This window comes from Anguilla rostrata, chromosome 15 (assembly GCF_018555375.3).
Source record: "Anguilla rostrata isolate EN2019 chromosome 15, ASM1855537v3, whole genome shotgun sequence".
In the NCBI taxonomy this organism is placed as follows: domain Eukaryota; kingdom Metazoa; phylum Chordata; class Actinopteri; order Anguilliformes; family Anguillidae; genus Anguilla; species Anguilla rostrata.
The window spans coordinates 31026390-31033912 of NC_057947.1; the positions used below are offsets into that span (position 1 = coordinate 31026390).

At 48.1% G+C, this 7523-nt stretch overlaps 1 protein-coding gene across 1 annotated transcript in view; it reads left to right on the forward strand.

Annotated features, from left to right (window-relative positions):
* Nucleotides 1-406: 406 nt before the first annotated feature.
* The window catches only part of LOC135241306 (beta-galactoside alpha-2,6-sialyltransferase 2-like), a 13498-nt gene continuing 6381 nt past the window's right edge, over nucleotides 407-7523 (forward strand). The window contains exons 1-3 of the mRNA XM_064311563.1: nucleotides 407-428; nucleotides 4884-5002; nucleotides 5599-5700. Coding sequence (XP_064167633.1) covers nucleotides 407-428; nucleotides 4884-5002; nucleotides 5599-5700 — 243 coding nt within the window. The remainder of the gene's footprint in view (nucleotides 429-4883; nucleotides 5003-5598; nucleotides 5701-7523) is intronic.

Genomic DNA, 7523 nt, shown 5'->3' on the forward strand with positions numbered 1-7523 from the left:
GAACTCCTCGATGGGAAGAAATCTCAGGAGGATCTTGGCTATAGACAGGGAGCCCAACCTCCACTGGCCAGCCTGGTGTGAAGTAGTGGTAGAATGGATGTAACCAAAATTTTATAAGCGATCAATCACAGCAACTAAAATGGGTTGGGCAGGTTACAGTTGAGATAATAAACTCGGGTAAGGACAGGTCCTAATTTGCATTGTTCCAGTATCGTGTAATTTAGAGGGACAGGGTGATGCAGCTGGTGCTCCAGGCTGCGTCAGGGCGTGGCCAGGGGAGGGGCAGGGCTGCAGCGGTCCGTGACCAGGGAGCGAGGGACAGGGCTGGAGCGGTCCTGTGAACTCCAGGCTAGGGAGGGGCAGGAGCCCCAGGGGAGAAGAAACGGGGAAGACGAGGTTGGGCACGATGAAGATGGTCATCACGCTGAGTAAATGTCATCTCTGTGCCAAAAACCTGGAATAAACACTTGGATAGAAGCTCCATCCAGCTTCTATACCATCCAGGTCCACCAGTATATAGTCTGTGATGGCGAAGGCAGCCTCTTCTGAGAGCCCTCGTACTGGAGCCCCAACCTGATTTCAGTTTATGTTCTAACTCTGCAGGACTTAGTGAGAACATACAGTCATGGACCAGGCTAAACTAGCTTCCTCCCTCTGTGCCATAGGCCCTGGACATGGCCCTGGGCTGGGCTAATTAGCGAACATCTGGTCCTGCTGGCTTGAGGGGCCGTACTACTAGTGCTGCTCAGCAATTCTGGACACCCGCATTTACCTTCATAAACTCCATGATTTGTCTTGACCATTTACCAGGATATAAGACTCTAGAAATGGCTAACTATAGGATTGACTAAGGAGGCAAGTTTTGAGCCTGCACTTAAAGACAGAAATGGTTTAAAGCCCGAACATGCATAGGGAGATTGTTCCATAAGAAAGGAGAGCTCTAAGAAAGGGCTGTACCTCCACTTGTAATTTTAGATTTCCATGGGATTTTCACTTAGCCAGCATCTTGGGAATGAAGTCATGTCGGAGGAGCGTAAGGAATAAGTAACGCCTAAGATTTTCTGGAGCCAGACCGTTTAAAGCTCTGTTTATTTTATTTAACCTTTATTTACCCAGGGCAGGTTTGCTGGGCACGGATGCTCTTTCGTAGCCACGCCCTGCTTCACACTCACACACATTCACACCTGGGAGCTGCCCGGCTGCCCAGTACAACCACAATCCTCTATTGTTGGCCACTGAGCAGCTCCACTTTATAAGTTAACAGCGGAAACTTATAGTCAGTTCTAACACACACACACACACACACACACACACACACACAGGGAAACCCATACAGAACTGGGCCTTTGGGCATAAGGTCATGTCTCAGTCCCTGGAAGTACAGGTATTTATCTACCTGCACTGATTGTGTGTGTGATTGGACGCGTCCAAAATAAATACTTGTTCACTGCTCACATTCAAGAGCAGAACTGCTGAAAGGGTTTTCAGGCCCTGTAGAACCCGCTCGAGTACCTCTGAGAAATATCTCTGAGGAATGCGCCCGACAGACCATTCAGGTTCCACGGAAGTGATGCTTTTATGGGCCAATGGTACGACTGTATTACCAAAGAAACAAGCGTTCATGTGGATTTCCTTTTACTGACAAACTAAAACTGAAAGTCAAATCATACATCGGTAGTTGCTGCGTTGTGTAGCTGGGAAGTCAATTTGAGAATGGAACACAAAGGGGAATTCTTGCCTGGGACTGTGGGAAGATTAATGAGCTAATTAACTATAAAAACACAAAGCTGCATTTAATAATTCACATACATTGGATTTAGCAGAAAATGGAGCCAAATGAATTTTGTTAATTGCTTTTAAACTGTTGAAACGTGCACTTGGCTGTGCCCTTTCTATTTCCTTAAATATCTCTAAACATTCGTTCCGTCACCCTTTCCTTGTGATTTTGTCCCATTAAGACTATCTTCCTGCTTTCCTGAGAACCTCCCCCCCCCCCCCCCCCGCCCCGAGCCCATTCCAGTAAACCCAGAGGCCTTAAGGGGGGGAGCCAGACTGGATGGGGAATTTCACTGATTTCACCACGAAAATCAAAAACAAATGTGTGCGTGTGTGTGTACATGTGTGTGCGTGTTTGTGTGTGCGCGTGTGTGTGTGTCCGTGTGTGTGTGTGTGTGTGTGTGTGCGTGTGTGCGTGCGTGTGTGCGTGCGTGTGTGTGTGTGTCCGTGTGTGTGTGCGTGTTTGTGTGTGCGCGTGTGTGTGTGTCCGTGTGTGTGTGTGTGTGCGTGTGTGTGTGCGTGTGTGCCCGTGACAAACTGAGTCTGGTTGATTGATGGTACGCAGCTGTGGATATGGATGGGATCTCGTTGTCGTTGACCTCCCAGACTTTAACGTTGGAGAACTCGGGTCTAAGAATTGAGTTAAAGGATGGGTCTGTTAATCATTGTATACTTTGCCCTGTATTGAAACTAATATTTGAAAAAACAACAACTGACAGAGCAAATCCTAACTAACAACTAAGTAATGAAGTGATTGTTGCTTACAGTCTATGACCACAAGGTGGAGCCATTATTGTGCATAAAGAAGAGTACTGTATTTTTTTGTTTCTAAAATATGAAATTGGCAGAGAACATGCTCGTTTTCGTCTCAAGCTGTAATAACAATGATTAGACATTCATGCATGTCATTTCTCAAGCATGCATTTTAAAGAAGGGATACTGTTGATGGATTAGAGAACACGTACTTGTGTAAGATGTTTTATATGTAATTATGTAACTTCTTGTATCTTTTTTTACGCAAGCAGCAATGATAATTTATACCCTGTTAATTTTGTAGTCCAACATTGGCTAATAAGCAGTTTAGAGCTAATTAACTTAATTTTTTTTTAAAAGCAGAAGCTGCTGGCTGTGTGTGCTGTGTGTAAATGTGGCGTTTGTGGTCAGGTAAATGAGGCGAGTTTGTGCTTTAGAAAAACGCTACACGCAGACCGTGAGCCATCGGCTGTGCCGCTGTATTACGGCGTCGGCACTGAAGGAATTGTGGCGGTTGCGGTCACGCCAAGTTTGTGTAGCGAGTTGGACTTCAGTGACCCGTCACTCGGTCCTGTTTTGACGCGGGGCTGTTTGAATGAATTATAGGACGGAGTGTAGCACAGTGGGTAAGGAACTGGGCTTGTAACTGAAAGGTCGTAGGTTCGATTCCCGGGTAAGGACACTGCCGTTGTACCCTTGAGCAAGGTACTTTACCGAAATTGCTTCAGTATATATCCAGCTGTATAAATGGGTACAATGTAAGAATGCTATGTAAAAGTTGTGTAAGTCGCTCTGGATAAGAACGTCTGCTAAATGCCTGTAATGTAATGTAATGAATACACCGCAGATGAGTCGCGTGTGTGTTTCGCTCTAGCGAAAGGCGCTGCACATCTGGAAAGGCGGAAGACAGCGTGTCGGTTTAGTGAGAATAAGCGTGAGGTTGAACGTCTGACCTTTACCTGACCTTTCTGTGGGAGGAGTCTAGTGAGGCCTGGTCCCAGTCAGCCACAGCACCTGTTGCCTTTCATTGTTACTCAGTAGCCTACTTGATTAATCAATTATAGCGATTGGATTGATCACGTAATTAACACACCTCACGTGGTTTTGTGGTTTAGATGCGCGGGTGCTGTTGTTCAGTAGCCCGCTCTGATGGCGAGCGCTGTCTGAAAGAGGTGGTCGATACCAAGCGGTGATGTTTTTAATAGGATGAGCAGTTTTGCATGAGGTTTGGCACAAATGCAGCGCCAGTATTGTTATGTCCTGTTTTTATCTGTCTCATAGCCTGTCATATTGGTGTCTGGGTTATGCTTAGTGTCTACTGTGATGGATGCTTTGAACACAGAGGACCTCTCCTTCCCTTCAGGAACCCACAAGCAGCTGCCATTGGCCCTGAGGAACTTCTTCAAACCAATCAGATTACTTGGTTTGTGGAGATACCTTAACCCTGTATGTTGCTGATACACTTACAGCTTTTTAGATACAAACAGAAGTTATTTTGGGAGGGGAAGATTTAACGTTCTCTGAACGTCCCGCTCCTGATCCCATTGGCTATGGTGCTGGAAATGTGCACAACAAATCTCTCAAGTCATCCAAGTTAAGACCAAGTGTGAGAAGTGATGAGTCATCCTTCTACAAATCTCAGGTATTCCCCGGTATTCATGTATTTATTTTGAGAAGCAGTCTTAAGTCGTCTCGAATTACGCACTATGCAGCTCAAGTCTAATACAGTCTGCAGAAGTCTACTGGGGTGTTCTACAGCCCTCTGTCAGTGTGCACAAGGACCATGTCCGTCTGTCCCAGCAGTGACCCAACCCTGCTCCTGGAGATCTGCCATCCTGTAGGTTTTCACTCCAACCCTAATTTGGCACCCCGGACTTTACTAATTAGCAGCTCAGCAGAGATCTCGAGCTGTTGAATGAGGTGTGCTTAGTTGGGGTTGGAGTGAAAACTCACAGGATGGTAGATCTCCAGGAACAGGGTTGGTTACCACTGATCCAGCCGTTACGTTTGACACAGCTCATCGGACGGAAGCCTGCCTGTGGCCGTGGTTACGGTTGCGCTGATTGCTGCGTTTTGGGGTCCATGTCGGAAACGCTCAGTATGGGGGCAGAAATCAAGGCACGCAGTAAAACCTTCTCCGCCATGATTGGTTATTTTGTTAATTGGGGCGCTGACGTGTGCAGGTGGTGTGCTTTGTGAAACCTTTCCCTCAGCCCCATTATGGTCAGGCTGTGGGTGTTTTTGGGGGTACTGTGCGGAGCGGGGCGGGGGGTGACCGTATGAGACGGGGTGTTGGTTTGGGTCCCAGCGGGACGCCATTGGCTGTCGCCCTCATCCCTCCTGCCCAAATTGAGGCCTGCTCCTTCCCTCCCCAGACTCCCATGAGGCCGTGCTGCGGTTCAACGCTGCCCCGACGGGGGGGTACGAGAACGACGTGGGCAACAAGACCACCATCCGCATCATCAACTCCCAGGTGAGCCCCTGTGCACATTTACGTGCACTACACGCACACATACACACTCATACGCAAACGACACACACACACACAGAGACACACATGTTCACACACTCTCTTTCTCACCCTCGTCCACAAACATGCATACACACACACGTGTCCCCAGACACATGCCATGCACATTAACATATGACCTTGCTCATGCTCACGCATGCACATTCACAGTTGCCCCAGCACACACACATTGTGTGTCTGGCTCCTGTCTGCAGTGTTTGGAAGGGTTCTGGAACATTGGCATTCAGACATTCCTCCCTTCCTGCCCGGCCTTCTCTCCTCCTGCACTCCCAGTGGTGGAGATACAGTACACACACACCGCTCTGGAGACCGAGGGGGGGGGGGGGTCAAGGGGAACGGCCTCTGCAACTAACAGCTTGCCCCCTGCATAGCAGAGTGTGTTTACCTTCAGACCCTGCAGAGTGTGTTTACCTCCAGACCCTGCAGAGTGTGTTTGCCTCCAGACCCTGCAGAGTGTGTTTACCTCCAGACCCTGCCTCTGCTCTTAATACTTTTAGCTTATTGTTTCTGTTGTTGTTGTTGTTCTAAATTGCTCACAGATACTGGCCAACCCCAAGCATCGTTTCAACACCAGCTCCCTGTACAAAGGGGTCATCCTGGTCGCCTGGGATCCAGCACCGTACACCTCTGACCTGCTGAAGGTGAGTGTTCCTTAACTCCAACCTTTACACTGTTAGCCTGCTGAAGGTGGGTGTTCTTTAACTCCACCCTTTACACTGTTAGCCTGCTGAAGGTGAGTGTTCCTTAACTCCACCCTTTACACTGTTAGCCTGCTGAAGGTGAGTGTTCTTTAACTCCACCCTTTACACTGTTAGCCTGCTGAAGGTGAGTGTTCCTTAACTCCACCCTTTACACTGTTAGCCTGCTGAAGGTGAGTGTTCTTTAACTCCACCCTTTACACTGTTAGCCTGCTGAAGGTGAGTGTTCCTTAACTCCACCCTTTACACTGTTAGCCTGCTGAAGGTGAGTGTTCCTTAACTCCAACCTTTACACTGTTAGCCTGCTGAAGGTGGGTGTTTTTTAACTCCACCCTTTACACTGTTAGCCTGCTGAAGGTGGGTGTTCTTTAACTCCACCCTTTACACTGTTAGCCTGCTGAAGGTGAGTGTTCTTTAACTCCACCCTTTACACTGTTAGCCTGCTGAAGGTGAGTGTTCCTTAACTCCACCCTTTACACTGTTAACCTGCTGAAGGTGGGTGTTCTTTAACTCCACCCTTTACACTGTTAGCCTGCTGAAGGTCAGTATTCCTTAACTCCACCCTTTACACTGTTAACCTGCTGAGGGTCAGTGTTCTTTAACTCCACCCTTTACACTGTTAGCCTGCTGAAGGTCAGTGTTCTTTAACTCCACCCTTTACACTGTTAGCCTGCTGAAGGTGAGTATTCCTAAAGTCCACCTGAATCTGCAGTGAACTCAATTTGTTTTGCGCCTGGTTATTATTTATGCCATGCTTTTGATCATCAGAAACCTGAAAGGAGTCGGTTTGTGTAAAAAAGAAAAAAAGAAAGAAAGAAAAGAAAACTTGTTTTATAACTTCGTCGCTCTAAAATTAAAACTGGGGCGAGGAAATCAGAGATTCCACCAGTTGTTATCACCTGCAGAGGTGCCCGAAACCCCCAGGGTCGGGGTGTTTTGTGTTTTTTTTTTTTTTGCTTTTTTTTGCCTTTTTTGCGCATCACATGGTGACAGAGCTGTTAAAAGCTCTGCCGGTGTGTCAGAAACAGATGGGGTGATAATGAGGAGAGCCAAACTGCTCTGAAGGAGGCTGTCATCGAGTTCGTGGAGCGGGTTCGAGAAGCGACGTGTGGCCAGTCCTGCTATAAACTAACCCCCCCCCCCCCGTCCCCCAACCAGGTCGGGGTTGGTGCAGATTCTCAGACTCTGTTGGAAGGTGGCCGTTCTGTCCGCACATTGCTCTTTATAAAATGGTCCCGGTTGCCAGTTAAATGGTAAAGCGCTTCTATCCACAGCGCTTTACAATTGATGCCTCTCATTCTCACACACACACACACTCACATGCCAATGGTGAAAGGCTGCCATGCAAGGTACCAGTCAGCTCATTGGGAGCAGTTAGGGGTCAGGTGTCTTGCTCAGGGACACTTCGACACGCCCAGGGCGGGGGATCGAAACCGACAACCCTCCGACTGCCAGACAACCGCTCTCGCTCTTACCTCCTGAGCTGTATCGCCCCGTTAGAGACCTTCCCTCCCCGTAGAGAAGCTTCTGCACCTGGGTTCCCTGAGACCGACACGTCTGAATGAGAAGAGAAGAGAAGAGAGGTGTCGATCCAGTGAGGCTGGTTTTTTTCTCACAGATTAGCACGCCGCTCAACAGCCTTCTTCATAACGTTCACACCAGTGACATCACAAAGGAAAACTGAGCGCTTCCCGCTGAGGTGAAACGAGGCGAGAACAGACCGCGCAGTTTTGCGGAGTGACATCATTCTTCGTTATAACTTGACG